Consider the following 20114-nt stretch of genomic DNA (forward strand, 5'->3'; position numbering starts at 1 on the left):
AGGAGGGCGATGGAAACGCCCTCGGCGAGTTTTCCGGCACCCGCGGGAGTTTCAAGTTTCCGCTCCCGGGGGTGCGCGGAGCGGGTGGCGGCGGGGGCGCCGCGAGCTTCGGCTCCAACGGCCCGCGTCCCTCCAGCTCAGTCCCGCCGGCAGGGGCTTCCCGCGGGCCTCCGCGGCCGACGCTGGCCCTGGCGCGTCCCCACCCCGCGCCGCGACCCCCGGCGACGCCGCGTGCGGCGGGCGGCGGCGAGCGCGGGGGGCGGGGCGCGGGCGGCCCTCACGGCGGCGGCGGCGGCGGCGTTGGCGCTCGGGCCGCGGCGCGAGGCCGGCCGGCCGGCAGGGGGAGGCGGGGGGCGCGGGGCAGCCCCGCCTTCCCCCCGAGGAGCCGCCGGGCGGCCATATTGCGGAGCTGTCTGCGGTGGTGGCGGCGCCTCTCGTCCCCGGCGGCCCAGCGCTCCCACCGCCGGCTTTCCCTTCCGGCCGCAGCCGCGACGCCCGCCGCCGCCGCGCAGCGCCCCGGCCACGCTCGGGGCGGGAAGGAGCCGCTCGCTCTCGGGGTAAGCCGCTGGCGCCCTCCCTTCCCCCCCCCACCAATCGCTGCTCCCGGGCGGCTCCGGAGACGCTGAGGTGGCGAGAAGTTGCGGGGGCCCGCGCTGCCCGGCGGCCGCTTCGCGAGGGCCTCGCGCGCCTCTGTGTCCGCGCCCCGCGGGCCGCGGCGCCGCCGAGCTCCCGGCCCGGCCCGCCAGGCCGCTCCCGGGGTCGGCGGCAGGCGCTGGGCGCGGTCCGAAGCCCGAGGCGGCCGCCGGGCGTTTCTGGTCGGCGCGGGCGCGCGGTCCGCCCCCGGGGTGGGCCCCGGACCCCCAGACCCCGGGCAGCGGCGGGTTCCCGCCGCCTGGGCGCGGCCCCGGCGCGGCCTGGCTCGTCCCTTCGGGGCGCCCAGAAAATACCGTGAGCCTGGGTAGGATTCTATGTTGCAGTGCGGGATGGGGGGAATTTATTAGAACTTCTCCCCCTCCTTTCTGCCCCTCCCCCCCACCCCCACCGACCTCCAGTTTGAAAGTAAGGGTGTTGAATTACTAGAGAGAGTGCGTTGGCCCTGGCGGCAAAGGGATGTTGTGTCCTGTACGGGGTTCGGGGCGCCGCGCCGCTCCCGGCCCCGGCCCCCGCGAGGCCAGGCCCGCCGTCCCCGGCCGCCGCGCTCTGTGTACCTGCCGCCGCGGCCGCGGGCGGCCTCGGAGCCTCGCAACTTTGTCCGGCCGCGGAGGCGGCAGCCCGGCTTGCGGTCTCGGCCCCGGTGCCCGCTTCCCGTGAACGCGCCTCCGCCTGATTTCCGGGCGAAGTCTGAAAGAGGGGCTCTGCGTTACTGCGGCTTCGGTGAAGCGCATCCCTTCCTATACAGAGAGGTCAGGATTCCTGCACCGTGCCCGCTACTGGGTTCTTTTCTTTTTTCCCCTAACGACATTGAGTGAAGTCCCGTTTCATCAGAGATCAGTTTAAAAATACGGTTGAGGGTTTGTACCAGACTTTTTAATGAGTCCTGTGGCCCTAAGGCTGGCATGGTGCAAATGTAAAAGGGTGAGATAATCAGGGTTTATTTGATGAAGGGGTACGGACATCGACATTGCAATCTATTGTTTACGGAGCGTACAGTGTTTAGAACACTAAATACTCTTTTATATGTCGGACGGAGCTCTGAATGAACAATTGCCCCGTTCATGTGGCAGGGTAAATAAATAATGGCTTAATCCATTTGCCAAAACAGCATTATTAGATTTGAGAGGAGATTAATATTCAGGGCTGCATTGTTTTGTGTGTGTGTGTGTGTGTTTTAATTTTCAGAATCCCATTGCTTACACTAGTGTGCTTTATCTTTCAAACTAATATGACAAAAATGGCAAAAGGTAGAACACCCCTTTTGGAGTTAGTAGTATGTTGTAAAAAGGATCGTCACGGACTTTGGTTCTTTGCTTAATCACTTTTTTTGTGTAGGGAGGAATTTAATAAACAGGTAACATTATTAAAGAATGAATACACATGTATTGGAAATTGTAGCTTTATTTAAATGAGGCAAAATTTAATTGTGGCGTTTAGGAATGTTAAATTCTTGCTCTTGCGGACTTGACGTTGTTTTGTTCACTTCTGTGTCCCTACGCATGGAAGAGAGTGGGTAGGAGAGACTCAGAAATATTTGTAGAATAAATGCAATTAATTTCAGTGTGGGTAAAGTATGTGGGGTCTGTCCTTTTAGACATTGTCATGACTTAAATTGATGATTTTTCCTGTGGTGGTAAGAAATGACAGACTTTGCTTTTCCCTCTCTTGGTGTCAGTAGTCTCAGGGAGGGGAGCAAGGGTTGTTTCTTGTTGATTGCTTCACCATTGCCAACAGCACAATTGGATTTTATTACTCATTTATGTGTTTGGCAGGTTGTTGAAATGAAAGTCTTGGTACGTTTTTATTTTAACTTCTGTTGTCGTTTAATATCCTCTCCATATAGTTTCATAGAGCCTGAAATGTGGAACGATGGTGGGAATCTTTTCATCCATTTTTAACTTAATGCATTTTAACTTAGGCTGCTTAAAAAATGGCAGGTTTTAACCAATATTTCCCAAAGACTAAAGCCAAAAGAAATGTGTTCTGTGAGGATTGTGAAGACTGAGCTGTGCTGGTGGAGCATGCCTGGCAGGGTAGAGCCAGTATGAGTTTATGCGCCTTCTCTCAATCTGGGAACTCAAGGAAGGAACCCTTTCTTGGATAGCTTGGGCCTCCAGCTGACCAAAGGCTAGTGTATACTTCTTAACTACCCTGATGTTACCCTTTTGCTACTGAATTCAGCGGAACTGGGTTGGATTGCTCTCGACTCCACCCTTAGAAGGTTATTTTTAAGCCTCCTAGTGTTGTTACTGATGGCTAAAGTGCTTCTGGGACCTTCACTCAGTCCTGTGGCCAGTGCGTACTCACCTCTTGGGTGATGCAAGTGGCCAGTCTGACCCCGGTGAAGTCCTCAGTTTGTAGCCTCTTTCACAGAATCTTGTCTTTCCTATTCATTTATTTCTCAATATTATTTTCTATTAAACATGTATTTTAAACTTTTATTTTTTAGAGGGCGTGAGTGTGAGTGAGTGGGGGAGGGGGCAGAGGGAGAGAGAGAATCTAAAGCAGGCTCCACACTCAGCTCCAAGCCCTTGACCATCATGACCTGAGCCAAAACCAGGAGTTGGACCCTCAACTGACTGAGCCACCCAGGCGCCCCTTAAACCATTTTTAAAGATGATGAAAGTAATACAGTTTATGACAAACTTAAAAAATTTACATCTTAAAAGATGTAAAAGTAAAGCTCCAAGTTCTCTTCACTCCCCAGAACTACCCAACGTCTTTCCTGTGTTCCTACTCCTGTGTTTCATAGGTATTGCTGTTAGCACTTCCTTCCTTGGATACAGAAAATGCCAAAACTTAGGCAAAGATAAACATAAAAATCCTTTATTTGTGATTTTAAAGTCTATAAAAATAAGGTTATTTTGTAACAAACATTGAAATGGTATTTATTACTGTGTTGAAAAGATTAATGTTTCTCAGACGTTTAAAAAAATTTTTTTAATGTTTATTTTTGAGAGAGACAGAGTGTAAGCAGGGAAGGGGCAGAGAGAGAGAGAGACAGAATTTGGAACCGGCTCCAGGCCCTGAGCTGTCAGCACAGAGCCCCGGGACTGGAACTCAGGACCCATGAGATCATGAGCTAGGCTGAAGTTGGACGCTTAACCGACTGAGCCACCCAGGCGCCCCTAAAATTTTTTTAATGTTTATTTTTGAGAGAGAAGATTTGAAGCAGGCTCCGAGCTGAGAGTGGAGAGCGATGTGTGCTTTTGTGCTTGTGCAAATTTTCTTGCTTAATGATTGAAGATGAAGTTCACTTTTTGTTTTCTCCCTATAGTATGGCATATAATAGTGAAAAATGGTGTCCTTTAAAAAATGTGTGTCTTTGGGGATACCTAGGTGGTGCAGTTGGGTAGGCGTCCGACTCTTGACTTTAACTCAGATCATGGTCTCAAACTTGGTGAGTTTGAGCCCCACACTGGGCTCTGCTCTGACAACGCTGAGCCTACTTGGGATTCTCCCTCTTTCTCTGCTGTTTTCCCCTGCGCACACACACACACTCTCTCTCTCAAAATAATAAGCTTTAAAAAAAATGTGTCTTTGTATTGGGAGCTGTTTGGAAAGGAAATATAGTCCATACGATTTACTTTCCTCATTCCATTTAATACTGAAGTCTAGCTTCAGCTTCGTAGAAGAGAGGGGCTCAGTCAGGTTAGGAGTTGGATAGGGTTTTTTGGGTATTTTTTTCCCCTTTGAGTAGACAGTATGTATAGAGATCCTTGCAAATTTCCTAATTTAAAATAACTTTTATTTAAAAGGTAGATGTTAAAAATTTGTATATGCATAAGTTTTGTATTGTTTTTTCCTACTGTAACATCAGTTACTGTTTAATAGAATTCTAAATTGGATTTTGCAGAAGTTTTATATGTATAAATAAGGTAGCGATTTTTTTTTTAATTTTTTTATTTAGTGTTTTGTTTCAAGCAGTCCAATGCAGATGAATAGAGTGTCCATCCAGTCATGCTGGTTACTTTTCTACGTAGTTTATATACATTTGAAATAAACTGTTTTGACAGGCCAGATCTCTCCTGCTGGCCTGATTTTGTAAAGGAAGTTTTATTGGAACACAGAAATATAATTAGTTTACATAGTGTTTCTGGATACTTTTGAGCTATAATGTCTGAGGCCATATATTTTGCACATCCTGAAGTATTTACTCTCTGGTCATTTACAGAAAAAGTTTCCAACCCCTGATTTAGAGAAAAAAATATCTTGTTGAAAGAATGTCTTAGGTACCGTATGGAAGGAGGTAGCACATTGTTTTGTTTTTTTGCCCCATGATTATAGAATCTATAAAGTTATAGATCTTAGTAATTGGAACAGATCGTTTTTTCCAAGTTGTAGGTAGTCTGTGGGCTTTCAGAACTTTAAATGTTTCTTTCATTTGTGAAAAGTTGTTAACTAAAACTGGCTGCAGTGAAATTGTGAGGTGAACAACCTTCTTTTTCAAGGACTTCTATCACTTAAGATGCTTTGGCCACAATAACAGGAAATTCTCAAACTGGCTTAACTAATGAAGAAAATTAAGAGACTTAAGAATAGCTCACTAATGATATCAAGGACTCACTCTCTTTACAACTTTGTGCCCTGTGGCCTTCCCCCATTGGCTTCGTCCTGAGACTGCGCTCTCCAGCGTTACAGTTTGGCTGCAGCCACCTGCCATCCACACACAGCAGTTCCCAAAGACCTGGGAAGGAACGCCTCTTCCAGCAGCCCCCCAGCAGATGTCTTCTTAGTGTCACTGACCAGGCTTGGGATACATTCCTTATCCAACCCAGTTACTGGCAGGGGGAATGGGATTGCCCCTCATCTATCTAACTCTGCTCCCACTAGATTGTTTTAGTGTCTTGGGTTCTTTCTTAATCCCACCCGCCTGAACTCACACCCAAGATTGATTTAGCATGAATATGTGAGTTCATATCTTCTTGGTTACCAAATTTATTTAAATTATGAAATGAAAAGTGTTGATTCCTGCTAAAACACTTTTGAGGCAGGGTTGACAAAATGTGGTCCATGAGCCAAATCCAGCCTATGGCCTGATTTTGTAAATAAGGTTTCATTTGAACACATCATTTGTGCACATATTATCTATGGCTGCTTTCATGCTGCAAGAGCAGAATAGTTGTAACTATTCTGAGACCATATGGCCTTGCAGAATCTAAGAAGTTTATTTACCTGGCCATGTAGGGAAAAAGTTGGCCAACTTTAAGATAGCATACATACATTTATACTTCTCTGCCAAATACTGTTTGTATCTGGTAAGTAACATACTGACAAAGTCACATTCTAATGGGAATACAAATGTGCTGTATAAAGTGTGTTAAATGTTTAAATGCCCTTGTGTTAATAATATTAACAGGAGTTAATTTTCAGTGCACCAGTGTTCTAAGCAGAGTTTTCTGTGATGTGAGTTGAGTATTTCTTGTTTCCTACTTTATTTTTTTTAATCTTCCTATTGTTTCTGTAATTTAATAACCTTTCAATAAGTTAACAGAGTAGGTATTGTTTGCAACTAAAAGTCCTGGCTAGTACACAGAATGATGTGGGCACATGAGTGCAACAGAGGGACCCTTAGTAAAACGGAGAGAGAATGGGGATACAGGAAATCTCAGCCATGATTAATTGGATCTGGAACCCTTTGGCTTTTACTGACTGTATGGAATGGACTAAACTTTGTTAGCCGTCATCAGGACTTCTGATAATTAAGCCATTTGTAGATCCTAGACTTAGAAAAACTATAAAGTTTTAGTTTGGTTATTAGCAAGGTTGGTGTGTATACTTGAACTCATTACTATCATCTAACCAACAATCAGAATAATTATAGTTACCATTAGAAGTGTCAGACTGTCTGGCCTTTAACTCTGATTTGATCATCAGATTAAACGAGATTGTTAAAAATAATCTCTTGAGTAATGTCTCGACTAGAGACAATAGAGACAACAGAGGTCTAAATTTGGGAGACCTAGTTGGGAGGAGTTTTGTTCTCCCATATTCATGTTTGTTGTCTCTCTTTTATTTTTTTAAATCTTTTTTTTTTTAGGTTTGTTTACTTATTTGAGAGAGAGAGAGAGAGAGAGAGAGAGAGAGAGAGTGGGAGAGAGAATCCCGAGCAGGCTCTTCACTGTCAGCACGGAGCCCGATGCGAGGCTTGAACTCACAAACTGAGATCATGGCCTGAGCCAAAATCGAGAGTCAGACGCTTAACCAACTGAGCCACCCTGGCACCCCTTGCTGTCTCTTGTAGTGTGTTGGCTTATTCGTGTGTTACTTAGCTATTTGATAATGTAAATTAGAGGAAAATATTGCCCTTGACAATAATCAACAGAAAAAGTCAAGTATTACATGTAAACTTAATATGCCAACAAAATCGACAACAAACTTCTGAGGCCCTACTGTGAGCCAGGCACCATTCCAGTTTAAAACAAAAAAAATTTTTTTACATTTATTTATTTTTGAGAGAGAGACAGACAGAGTGTGAGCAGGGGAGGGGCAGAGAGAGAGGGAGACAGAATCCAGAGCAGGCTCCAGGCTCTGAGCTGTCAGTAGAGTCCGATGTGGGGTTCGAAGCCACAAACTTTGAGAGCATGACCTGAGCCAAAGTTGGATGCTCAACTGACTGAGCCACCCGGGCGCTCCCTCCCTTCCAGTGTTTAAAAGGGAGTTTTGAATATTTTGAAATTAGAAGCTTAATGAAAGAACTTCCAGAGAGCCTTAGTGATTGCATGAGAGAATATTGTCCAATTTAAGGAACATAATTATTTTATATTCTGTTTTGAAAATAAGCTACTATAGTGTCCAGTGGTTCAAAACCTGTAAAGCCTAGAATGGTTTGTGAGAAGTCAGGTCATTTTGAGACTTGATTTTTCCTGCTGCATAGGTGACTTAAATGAATCTGTTTGTTTTAACATTTTTAAACATGCATTATGTTACCTTTTGATGTTTTCATAAGTGTAAAATGAAACTGAATTGCATTGAGCTTTCTTAGCTTTTAGCATTTAAAATTAATCATTGCAAATGATACTGTTTTTCTACCCACCTTGGGAACAATATAGATACGGTGTTTCCTTTAAATTTATAGGTTTATTTTTTTAAGCTTATTTTTATTATTTTGAGAGAGAGCAAGTGGTGGGGGGAGAGAGAGAGAAAGGAAGGAAGGAAGGAAGGAAGGAAGGAAGGAAGGAAGGAAGGAAAAGAATGAATGAATGAATGAATGAATGAGTGAGTGAATGAATATCTCAAGGAGGCTCCACACTGTCAGCACAGAGCCCATCTCCAGGCTCAAACCCATGAGTTCATGACCTGAGCTGAAACCAAGAGTTGGATGCTTCACCTGAGCCACCCAGGTGCCCCCAGATTTCTTTTAGAAGAGAATCTAAATTCAGTGTAAAAGTTTGTTTTTAGTATTGTAGTTCTGCTTTATATTTGTTTTAGGTTCTAGAAATTTGGTTTGCATTTATAGTAACATGTAAAAATTGCTCAAAAATGTTGAAGATTTCATTTCCTTGAAAATATCCTTGAACAAAAATCAGTTTCTACCTAAGCAAGTACTTATAAATACCGTATTTGGAACTGTATATCACCCTTATAGGAAATACATTTTCAAGGTGATTATAGCAGTACTAATGTAACTTGTAACATCTTTAGAGATAGTCTTTTGATCTGAAAACAACGGAAGAAAGAGCTTTAGCTTCTTCTAGAAAAGCTCTGCTAATTATTTGAGATGAGCTTCTCTGGCATGATGTCAGAAAAAAGAATAGGAAAACCAGGAGAGCCCAGGACTCGAGTTTAAAAGGACCTCTGACTTGTTGACTAGCCGTATTACTTAGGGCAAGTCACTTATCTGAATCTAAATTCCTTATTAAAAGAATGAGGGATTGTGATACCTTTCTTGGGCAGAGGGAAGAAGGGTAGTTATTATGAAGGTTAGGTGATACAGGTGAAGTGGCTGAAAAGTATTCTACAGGTAATTCCTTCATTCACTCCCCTTGTGCTTGTTTTGTGCCTTATTTCTTTATTTACAAAATGGAGCTGAAATTTTTTTGTCCTCTTTGCTTCACTTGAGGAATGACATGGCATTATATAGCTAAAGGTGAATTAATACTGCCATTAAATTGAGTATTAACATTGAGCTAAAAACATAATAAACATAGTTCTGTGTATATTAGAGCTTTTAAGCTTATGGGTCTGTGAACTTGGATAGGGAAAAAAAAGTTGCATGTTTTTTACACGTTTTCTTGCCATTATTAATGTGGGCACCTAGTAGTATTAGCATTAATACAGACTGTTTCCATTAGAAATTGTAGATATTTTCATAATCCGTCGCTGTTGCAGAGATGTCGAAGTGACATTACTTGGAAGTTTAATCATTAGATCCGCTGGTAGACACTGTTACTTAATTTAAAAACACATGTTACTATATCATAAATTCGTGATTTTTATATTTTGGTGATTGTAGTCCAGTATAGTTGGTCTTTTATGCAATGTTAATGTATCTTATTCAAATACATTTAAAAGTACTTCTATACATTGAAAGCATTTAAAAATGCTTTTCTAGGAAGGGCTTTATAGGCTTCACCAGAGGGGGACCATGCAGGGGAAAAAGAACTTTTTTTTTTTTTTCCAACGTTTATTTATTTTTGGGACAGAGAGAGAGCATGAACCGGGGAGAAGCAGAGAGAGAGGGAGACACAGAATCGGAAACAGAAAAAGAACTTTTTTATTGTAGATGTTGTTATTGTGTTCATCTGACTGCCAGAGTTACCTTATTAATTCAGTTTATACTTTCCTTTGTTATACTGCTTCCTAATCCCCCAGTAAATTGGCAGAGGAATTCTTTTGTAACTTTTTGGTCTGTGGAGAGAAACGGTTGGTTCAGAGATTGCTTCTGTGTTTCAAAAGGCAGGGGAAAAAAATTACAATCAGGCGTGAGGAAAAGGATATCTTAAGAGTAAAATTAGGCAGTGTGACATAAATTATTGAAGGTTTGGTAATAGGCCCAGGATGGACGAGAGTGAACACCTGTTTTACCACCTGACAGGTGGGAAAGAGTCTGTTGTGCCACTGACTTCCTAGAGCTCAAGGTGTTAGGCATGAGGCTGTTTTTCCATTGTGTGAGGTAGAGAGGAGGCTGTTTTAAGGTCCCCCTCAGAGTTAAAGGATAAAGAAGAAAATGCTTTATATGAATGCGTTCTGTAAACATCGTACTTAGAGTTTATAGCCGTACAGTTACTTTTCTGCAGATGGGAAATGTGTATGCTGGCAGCATCTCTTAAAAACTTCTTGTTGAGCATGTCTGTGCCATGATTGTGCAAAGAAGTAGGGTAAGACCTCTTGAAGAAATTTACCAAGGAGGGAGTAACTTTCTTCTCAGTAATTAGATATTTGAGGGTGGATGGGAGAAGAGTTTATTTTTACTATATATCTCTAATGTACAATGGTTTAGGTGATTATGTAATATATATGTATATGTGTGTGTGTATATATATATGTTTTTTTTTTTTTTTTTTTGACAAGAAAGAAAGGAAGACACTGAAAGACAGTAATTTCAAGATGAGTCAGTTAGAGATGGAAACCCAGGACATGTATCTTGGTATCTTAGCTTTTCTTTTCTTTTTTCTTTTCAAAAAAATTTATTTTAATTGTTTATTTTTGAGAGCGAGAGAGACAGTATGAGCCGGGGAGGGGCAGGAAGAGAGGGAGATACAGAATCCAAAGCAGGCTCCAGGCTCTGAGCTGACAGCACAGAGCCCGATAGGGGGCTTCAATTCATGAACCATGAGACCATGACCTGAGCCGAAGTCAGACGCTTAACCAGTTGAGCCACTCAGGTGCCTCAGTATCTTAGCTTTTCATGTGACATTTTATTAAATTGGCCATTCTGGTACTAAGATGTTAGTTTCAGGAGAAAACACACTGATGAAATCATAGAAGAACTAGAAATGTATTACTGAGGTTAAATAGTATTACTGTGATATAAATACTTTTCAGTAATAACTAAATTGGCTAAAAACTTGAGTTTTAGTTATATCTGTACACAGCTTCATCGTAAAAAAATTTAAGGTGGAATTCTTACTTAAGTCACATAAGCTGGTAAACTGATATATGAACGGTTTACTGGAGTACATTTTTTAGGTTCTCCTCTGATTTTTAAAATTAGGAACTTAACAGAAATAAGATCTTGATTATTATTATGTGTTCAGTTCTTTATATCCAGATACCATTTGTAAGGACACCTGTGTTTTTACATGGTTAAAGCAAGTGGCTACATAATCTGCTTTTTCACTTACCCTTATGTAAATGTTGACAGTTTGTCATAATACACAAACACCCCCGTAATAGTCTATCATGTTATCACGTAACATTGTGACTTTAATTAGTGGCTTTTATGACGTGTACTGCTGTGGATGTCTTGCTAGAGGTTACTTTGTTTTGCATTTCTTTACTTCTTTGGCGTATATTCCAAAAGCAGAATTTCCTGTTCGGAAAAGATTTGAGCTTTTGTTATACATTGACAACTTACTTTCCAGAAATATGGAGCCAATTTATGGTGCTACCAGCAATGTTTATCTACCTGTTTAGCAGTACTGCTCATCGGTATTGCCATGTATAATAATTATTTTGCTAGTTTAACGACTATATAATCAAAATGGCCTTTAAGGCCATTTGATTTGTGGTTTTAGTCAGCAGAGTTGTGCATTTGTTTTGTGAAGAGTTTGTAGAGAGTTTGTCATTTAACCATTTACTGAGTGGAGTCTGAGTGATATCTTTATATATTTAATTATTTCTTTCCATAGTAACTTTTTGTTCTGGATATTGCATATTTTTATTCTATTAGCATTTTGCTATTTAGATGTAGGGATTTTAAAGAAAATAATCTGTTTTCATCATAATGTATATATTTTTCTTAGTCATATTTCTCCTCCAAAATTAGAATTTTTTCTAAAGTCTCTTTTTGAGAAAAAATTCACCTACTTAGATTTTATTAAATGTTATGGTGAAGTTAATAGGCCCGACCTAGGTTTATTTACTTAGAGTAATTTTGTTCTTTTGTTTTAAAGAATTTGTTTTTCTTATTATGAAAGCTCTACATTATCTTAGAAGCCTACAGATTTACGTTAATTCACAGGAACTCGCTATTTTGGAGTATGATCATATTGGTCTTTTCATATGATACTGTATGTATGGCTTTATAACCTGCCTTTTTAGTAGTTTGTGGATATTTTGCCATATCATTCAATATTTTTCTGTATCTTTTTTTAAATTAATTAATTTTTTTAATGTTTTTATTTATTTTTGAGACAGAGCATGAGCAGGGGAGGGGCAAAGAGAGAGGGAGACACAGAATCTGAAGCAGGCTCCAGGCTCTGAGCTGTCAGCACAGAGCCCGAGACGGGACTTGAACTCACAGACTGCGAGATCATGACCTGAGCTGAAGTCAGTCGCTCAACTGACTGAGCCACCCAGGCGCCCCTCTGTAACTTTTTTTTAATGTTTATTTATTTTTGAGAGAGAGAGAGAGTGGGGAAGGGGTAGTGAGAGAGGGAGACACAGAATATGAAGAAGGCTCCAGGCTCTGAGCTGTCAGCATGGAGCCCGACGTGGGGCCCAGACTCGTAAATGGTGAGATTACGACGGGAGCTGAAGGTGGACGCTTAACCGACTGAGCCACGCAGGCGCCTCTTTCTGTACCGTTTTGATTGGTTGCAATTGAGGTCTGGCAGAGCCTACAGACGTACATGGTTTGCTTAACTAAGGTCTGAGTATTACATACGCTTTTCTAAATAACACTGTAACTAGAATCTTTGTAGCTCTGCTGTTGTACGTAGTTGTTATTATTTTCTTTGGGTAAATTTCCACAAGTGAAATTATTTAGCACTTTTTTAATATCAAAAAGTGGAAGTCAGGTGGGTATATGGTAGAGCTCTGGACTCTAGGGTAGATGTCAGAAGGCCATTTGACCATTGATTACTTGTGCGACTAAGAGCAAGATATTTTCGTTCAATTGACCTTGTTTATTCAACTAAGGAACCATAATGTGACCTGTCTTGTCTCCTCAGCTTTTTGTTGGTAGAAAATTAATGTATAAGAACATACAACTATGGAGTATTCTTTAAATATTTTTTTTAATGTTTTATTTATTTATTGGGGGCTGGTGGAGAGAGAGAGAGAGAGACAGAGTTTGAGCTGGGGAGGGGCAGAGAGAGAGGGAGACACAGAATGGGAAACAGGTTCTAGGCTTTGAGCTGTCAACACATCCCCTGATGTGGGGATGGAACTCATGAACCACGAGATCATGACCTGAACCAAAGTGGGACATTTAACCGATTGAGCCACCTAGGTGCCCCTATGTAGTATTCTTTAAATACAAGGCGTTGTTGAGTAATCGTTCTATGTTCAGTTGGTAAATAAAGAGGTAGAACCTTATTACTTTTCTTAGATGATTTATAATTTCACTGAAATAAAACAAGGTGGAGACTAACTTGATTTTTAAGAGAGAAACACTGGTCTGAAAACACCCATTTTTAGAAGCTTCCTTTAAAATTCAACTATATCCTTATTTGTGGATGCTTTTGTGAGGCTCCCCCCCCCCCAATTCTCACAGTTCATTCATGTAGATGAATTAGGTTTGTTGCAGATTTTAAAAACTTAGTTAGCTTGTGTAAAAACCTGTTTTTTGTGTGTGTATGTTGGTCTATGATACATTTATTCTTTCATGTCAGTAGAGCTCCTTATTAAACCTAAAACTTTAATGCAGATTTTCTTCTTGAAAGATCCTTTTTATAGAGTATAACTGGAAGTAACTCTAGTATTGAAAACTTGGATTCATTATTTTTTATAGGAAAAGGAAATAAACCTACCTTTATTTTGTTCAAGTATTAGGTTCATGTGTAACTTCAGAGTATCAGCAAACCTACATGCTTGGTGTTTATTTACCTGCCCACCTGGCCCTGTGTTTGTGGACTACTTTTTCTGTAATTTAGGTGCTTTAACTTAGTTTATACAGCCTGGCATATAATTAATGCTCAGTTTCTTTCCCTGGTTTTTCCTTGCTGATGAGAGATTGAACAGAAGGGGCACCACAGCTGTATGGTTTAGTAAATAACATGAGCAGTACGTGTGGAAGCTCTCCTGAGTGTCTCCTGAGTTCTCCAGCATGTGGCTTTGGGGATCTGATATGAATACAATGTCAAGAAGTTAATGTAAAAATTAGTCTAAAACAATTAAAATTCCTAACACTCTGCTAGGAGCAAGCCTGAAATACCTCTGTAGTGATACATACACACAACTCAGGGCTTGCAGGACTCCCGCACTGGGGACTGGGTTAGGGACACGACCTTTCTACACTTGATCCTAGGCAAAAGGCTGAGAACCGATAGGGACATGAGCTTTCTGTCCAAAATTAAAATTGTAAAGAAATAAGCCATAATGAATTGAAAATAGAGTAATTTTATAGTGAGAGAAAATAAACATAGGGATGAACGGAAGATTCAAAATGTTGTAAAATAGCATGGCATTATTAAGATTTTTTTTACAAAGCTGAAAAAGAATTTCTAGGAATAAGAATGTATAATTACTGAAATGCCAAACTATCAAAGACATAAAACATAAAAACAATGGAAGAGAATTAATGATTCGAGGAATGTTGCACACAGAGAGAGAGATGGAAACCACTGAAGTGATGCTTAGAGAAATGATATGGTTTTAAATATAAGGCAAGACGTTTTAAAAATATTCCCCAGAAAAGGAGATTTATATTTATGTTTTTAGGAACTCTGTCACTGCTCTGTTCTTTTTCTTGGGCGTGGAAATATTTTTGAAGACAGGCACATTGACCTGAAATGCCTTTAGTACATGGGAGTTTGGAAAGTTCACAGAGCCCATTTACTAAGTGGTTTAAACATTAAAAAAGAGGTAAATCTAGAATAGATCTGGTTTTTAAAAAAATAATATAGTGGTTACACTGTAGATACTAAAATATTCCAACAGTACAAACAAGAAAATTTCCTAGTCTTTTATATAAATGGATAGTGTAGCTTGGGGTAAAAACTTTAATGGTGGTATTATATACTGATTCAAAAAGTGCCTGTATAATCTGGAAACCTTGCTGTGATGCAAGAAGTTCTGATATAGACTTTCAGGTCTCATTTGTGTGTGGAGTTTAAAGTTGTTCTATGTTCTCTGAAGAGATGAAGTAAACTTTTTCAGTATTTTATAGATCATGTGTTTTTAATATCTATACCAATGTACATACTTGATCATTTTACATATTCAGGTGATAAAAATTGTTTTTAAATATTCTCATTGACAAAAAAGGGGATACTTTATATTTGGAGTTGCCTTATACTTGGGCATATTTAGTTTATGTCCTTAATGTACATACTAGAAAAGAAAAAATACTGGGAGTTACTTAAAGGTTTAATTTTAGGAATTAGAAAATGAGCCACAGAGTAAAGCCAGCTAATGAGAAGAAAAATGATGACGAAAGAGACAGAAATTAACAACAAAAAAAGAGCAATAAGAGAAACAGAAGATTAGCCAAACTGAAAGCTGACCTTCAGACAGCTAAACTGAAGCAAACTTCTGGCAAGAGTAATCAAGCAAAAGGGAAGGTAAAATTTAACAGTATTAAGAATGAAAAGAGGGTCATAACCGCCAATGTAGTACATATAAAGAAGTCCTGAAAGAATACTATAACTTTCTAGAAATGTGTCACCAAGACTTGGAGAAAATCAGATTTTGCTATGGGGTAGAGATTTAAATGTTTTGGTCATGTTATATTTGAGGTAATCTTTAGACTTTGAGCAAGCAAGTTAGGCAAGTTCTAGAGAGACAGATTTGGCAGTTACTAACTTAGAAATGATGTGAAGGGCAGGTCAGTTTTGAGGAGGTTTGAGGACCTGAGATGGTAAGGATCTGAACTCAGACAATAAATAATAGAAGGAAGAAAAGGGGATAGAGAATGAGATAGGTCTGAGGAACATTGAAGATTCATCAAAGTAGGTGACTGTAGGAAGGGAGTGTAAACATTTCCCTAGCTAAGAGTTAAGGAAATGAATTCCATGGTTCAACTGTTAGATAAAAAATATCTCAGGAGGAGGTCCCTTTTAAAGAGAGATTTATTGGCACATGATTGAATAAAATTTAGGGAAATGACTTCAGTGTTTCATTTTTTTCCAATTTGGACAGTTTTCTGCTTCATTAATTATAGCATCTTAAAAAGCTGTAATATAGTTTTAAAACAAAATTATATATTGATGCTAGTATAGTGGATAAATTTTCACAGCAGAGAGATTACCAGCGGAAGCTGATATTTAAGTGATTTATCTAATGTACCTCACTGTTCGTCTTCAAACTGGAATAATCATTTTTTCTGGACTAATGGTTAAGAATGTTAGATCTTCTGGTTGGTTTGTTAGATGTTTTTAAGAACGTTTACCCTAAGACAGTATAGCATGATGGGTTTCTTGGATTAGGATTCACTTTTGCTTTACACGGAGAAGATAGAATTTAACATTGGTCTTAGGGACAACTCTAAACTTCAGTGAAGGCCACCAGCTTACTTGTGAGTAGCATGCAGATTGCTAGTGTGTGGTCTATGACTGTTGAATACACCTTGGGTGAATAAACTACTTGATACAATTTTTTCTACCTGGGTTTTTTAAATTCCAAGAGAAAATAATTTCCTTTAAAAGTTACCTTTTTAGAATTTATATTAATCAGAATTTCCTTTTGTCTTTGGTGTACAGAAAAAAGGTCAGAAAGTGTTTTTGAGTTCATCTCTTTAGAATTTGAATCTGTGTCTCCCCTTGACTATATTCCTTCCTCTACCAGGCTGAGTGTAGAGGTGAACCTGACTCAGACAGAGACAGTATTTGGATCCGTAGCAGTCTTGCTTCCTTGCTTTGTGTTGTCTCTGACTGAATTAAAACTTTGAGTTGGTGATTGGTGTGCTTTATATGATGTTGTTTGAGATGTGTGCTATTTTAAATCACAGTATAAATATTTTTAGAGAATTAGAAAGTAATAGATCTCTTTTGCTTTCTTTTTTCTTTAACTGAAGGTGACAACAGAATTCATAAACGTGAATTTTTAAAGAAGGTGACAAAAAGAGAAGGAAAATGCCGAAACCAGTAAGTGTATTTTTACCGCTGCTGTTACCACTACTTACTTAATAAAATGTCAGTAGCATTCAGTTCCTCTTGGAACAAGGCAAAATATTATGGTAGAGTCATTGGGGAAGAAAAAGCTGCATCATCCAGCTGCTGGTGGTGTCCATCCATCCTGCTGCTGGTGTCTTGTTTTAGATTAATGTGGCTAGAATGAAGTATTATATGAACTAATGAAAAAGAGGTACAGGTAGCACTGTAGTTGAGATTCGTGGGTTCTGGAGCCAGACTTCTTCATTTGTATCCTGGCTCTGCTGCTTACCCTCTGTGACCTTTGTTAGATTACTTCAGACTCCAATTCTTAATATCCTCATATAAAAAATGGAGATGTAATTAGTTACTTAAGAGAACTTGGTGAGAATTATGAGAACTTGGAGCATTCAGTGCTCAGTAAATAGTAACTTCTTATTAAGCAGGAGGAAGTAATGAGAGGTTGGAAGGATCCATGCATTAATTTTCTCATAGTTCTAGCTTTGATGCTAGTGACACCGATGCTGATATTGTATAGTCTTAGATTTTTTAGTTTAAGGGTGTATGTATGATTTTACTTAGTTGTATAATTAATATAGTTTTTGACTAAGATTTATTCCTTTTTTCTTGGGATAAATGTTTTTGCTTCATCTAACAAAATTGAGGTGTTGTCTTTCAATGTTTCTTTTGGCCACCTATCTTTTTAAGAAAGTCATTGGTTATAGCTATTTGAGTTTCCTGGCATGAATCTCTCTTTGGAATTACTTTAAAGACTCAGCAGGTAGGTAACAAAGAGTACATTCGCATTGTTGCAGATGCAGATGACACAGTTGTTTATGTGGAAAATCTTCAGGAATCTAAAAACCAACTACTAGAACTAATAACTTTAGCAAGATTGTTGGACACAGGCTTATATTTTTAAAAATCACTAGCCTTTCTTAATATCCTGGTATAAAATTTGAAAAATGAAATAAAAAAATGTATTTGTAACTCCATCAAAGATAGGAAATACTTTGGAATAAATTTACAGAAACTGTACGAGATCTCTACAGTGAAAACTTGTGGGAAGTTAACGACTTAAATTTGCAGGATAATATTCTGTAATGTTCGTAGATATGTCTAGAAAATACTATTAAGGTGTCATCTGTACCCAATGTAATGGTAGAATGAATGCAATTCCGTCACTTCAATCCAAGGAGGCTTCTTCGGCTGACATTGATTAGCTGATTGTAAAACGTCTGTAGAACTGCCAACATTTATATGGAAGAGCTAAAGCAATTTTTAAAAAGAAAAAAGTTGGAAAACTTACACTTCTGTATCTTAAGACCTAGTCACAAACTACAAAGATAAGATAATATGGTGTTGGTAGATAATGGAATCAATGAAACAAAAATGCAACTACCCATATGCATTCATTAGATTTTTTACAAGACTTTCACACAATTCAATGGGGGAAATAAAATTCTTTCCAACAAATGGTTTGGAACAAAGGGTTATCCATATAGAAGAATATGAATATTGGCCCTTATCTCACAATTTACACACCGAATTAACCCTAAGTGGATCATAGACCTAAATACAAAAGCTCAAACTGTAAAACTGCTAGAAGAAAACATTTTTGTGACCCTGGGGTAGGTAAAGTTTCTTAGATAATATACAGGAAGTTTTAACCATTTATTTTGTATTTTTACTTCTTTTGAAAGTTTGAACCGTTTAAAAAACACATTGGATTTCATCATAATTAAAAACTTTTGTCCTTTGAAAGAGAGCAATGAGAAAATGAGAAGACGAAACAGAACAGGAGAAAGTAATTGAATATACAATTCCTCTAGAACTCCATAAGATAACCCAGTTTTTAAAAAATGAGCAAAAACTTTGAACAGATGCTTTACAAAAGAACACATATTGATAGCTAGCAGACACATGAAAAGATGCTCAATGTCTTTAGTTACAGGGAAACACAAAACTACAGTGAGATAGCACTTTATAGTCACTATAAGGGCTAAAATTAGAGCTTGATAATATCAAGTGTTGGTAAGAATGGGAATCAACTGGAGCTCTAATATTTCTGATAGCAATATGAAAGTTTATAGTTACTTTAGAAAACTGTTACTATAATTGAGTGGAAACATTGATGTATTATTCCTTAGAGTAAGGATTCAAAATTATATGTTCAGGTAGATATAAATTGTATATTAATTTGATTTCTGTGTTTTCCACTGATCTCTTGGCTTACTTTTATACTTAGTAGATACGTAAACTTGGTCAAGTCACACTTCGCAGACCTGTGTTTATACTTTTAAATGTTTGTTTTGAGGGAGAGAGAGAGCTCGCACGTACACAGGTGGGGGAGGGGCAGAGAGAGGGGATCCCAATCTGACCCCTGATTTATATAAACATGGAAATTTACAGCTCTTTTATAACAATTAGCAGGGAAACCCCTGATAAAATGATCAGTATAGAAATGAGTTGCATTTCTACAAAAGCAAAAGCAGAAACAATTATGTTATGGAAAAATATTTCATCAAATCTACGATCTTTTGTTTGAGACTCTTTAAGCTACATGAGTTTCAGTATTTGGAATCTTTTGGATTTTATAAAGGTGAATATATACTTTATTATGTGCCTCTGTCATGTCATGAAGCTTCCCTCAAGACCTGGTGTATCACCTCAAAAACATTAATGTTTTTCTATGTCAGTGTGTGAGTATTCATTTGAAATGGTATAATTAAACTCACCAGCTAGTCACCCATCACTTATGTTAATAAGGTTTTGCTAGAAATTAGCTAATAAACTTGTTTTCAACGCCTTTGGGATTATCAACGGATAGTGGACCTGTATTTATAATAGTGACAAAATCATAGCGATTTATGGGAACGATATCTAACAAATGATTAATATGATTTTTTTTAAGATTTTATTTTTTTAAGTAATCTCTACACCCAGTAGGGGGGAGCTTGAACTTACAACCTTGAGATCAAGAGTCACACATTGTACTGACTGAGCCAGCCAGGTACCCAAATTAATAGAATTTTTAGGGAGAAAATTAGAAACACTTTTTGGAAGATTTTAAAGAAGACTTAAATTAATGCACAGAGAGAACCACAGTCATGGATAGGAAGAGTCAGTATTGAAAAGACGTTATTTCTCACCTCAGGAGACTAATGAATTTAGTGTTGTTCCATTTTAAATCATAGGTATTTTGAAAATTTACGATTTTATGTGAAGTCAGGAACAAGAAAAAAGAACCAAGAATAGCCAAGAAGTCTTGAAGATAATGAGGAGAGACTTTTCCTACCAGATAGCAAGACTTTTGAAAGATGT

The 20114-nt window shown here is 39.1% G+C and overlaps 1 protein-coding gene across 2 annotated transcripts in view; it reads left to right on the forward strand.

Moving 5' to 3' along the window:
* Positions 1-420: 420 nt before the first annotated feature.
* The window catches only part of RDX (radixin), a 95766-nt gene continuing 76072 nt past the window's right edge, over positions 421-20114 (forward strand). For both annotated transcript variants that reach the window (XM_086679172.1, XM_086679173.1), the window contains exons 1-2: positions 421-557; positions 16715-16784. In XM_086679172.1, the coding sequence (XP_086535298.1) occupies positions 16773-16784 (12 nt within the window). In that variant the 5' untranslated portion in view covers positions 421-557; positions 16715-16772. The remainder of the gene's footprint in view (positions 558-16714; positions 16785-20114) is intronic.

This window comes from Puma concolor, chromosome D1 (genome assembly GCF_028749965.1).
Source record: "Puma concolor isolate L17-30 chromosome D1, mPumCon1.1.hap2, whole genome shotgun sequence".
Taxonomy (NCBI): Eukaryota; Metazoa; Chordata; class Mammalia; order Carnivora; family Felidae; genus Puma; species Puma concolor.